This window comes from Neopelma chrysocephalum, unplaced genomic scaffold (genome assembly GCF_003984885.1).
Source record: "Neopelma chrysocephalum unplaced genomic scaffold, ASM398488v2 Primary Assembly neopelma1_95822, whole genome shotgun sequence".
Classification (NCBI taxonomy): domain Eukaryota; kingdom Metazoa; phylum Chordata; class Aves; order Passeriformes; family Pipridae; genus Neopelma; species Neopelma chrysocephalum.
In genome coordinates this window covers 1-579 of record NW_020924479.1, presented here as the reverse complement: position 1 = coordinate 579, position 579 = coordinate 1, and the positions used below count along the sequence as shown (strand labels likewise).

At 67.2% G+C, this 579-nt stretch overlaps 1 protein-coding gene across 1 annotated transcript; it reads left to right on the top strand.

Moving 5' to 3' along the window:
* Positions 1-35: 35 nt before the first annotated feature.
* On the top strand, positions 36-513 carry LOC113981004 (E3 ubiquitin-protein ligase HUWE1-like; the record flags this gene model as incomplete). The annotated part of the gene is made up of 2 exons (XM_027708235.1): positions 36-218; positions 451-513. Coding segments are annotated over 2 exons (246 nt in total), but the record flags the coding sequence as incomplete, so codon positions are not given.
* Between the last annotated feature and the right edge of the window lie 66 nt (positions 514-579).

Sequence of the window (579 nt, the reverse complement as noted above, 5' to 3'; positions counted from 1 at the left end):
GTCTGTGTCCTACCGTGTTCTGGGGGTCTCTGTAGCCCCCCCTGACCTCCCCTGTCCCACCCCAGCACCTGACCACCCTGCTGGCCTCCTCGGACATGCACGTGGTCCTGGCCGTGCTCAACCTGCTCTACGTGTTCAGCAAACGCTCCAACTACATCACCCGCCTGGGCTCCGAGCGCAGGGGGCCCCTGCTCGCCCGGCTCCAGCACCTGGCTGAGGTGGGCAGGGCTCCCACAGGGGTTTGGGGGGTTCCTTAGGGGATGGGGGGTCCTGGGGGGCCCCTGCTTGCCCGGCTCCAGCACCTGGCTGAGGTGGGCAGGGGTCCCACAGGGGTTTGGGGGGTTCCTCAGGGGATGGGGGGTCCTGGGGGGCTCCTGCTCGCCCGGCTGCAGCACCTGGCTGAGGTGGGGGGTTGTCTGGGGGGTGCTGAGCTAGGCTGTTTCCCCGCAGAGTTGGGGTGGGAAGGAGAACGGATTCGGGTTGGCCGAGTGCTGCCGGGACCTGCACATGATGGTGAGTGACCCCAGAGTCACCTGGGGATCCCAAAACTCACCTGGGCCCTACCTTGACATCCCATGA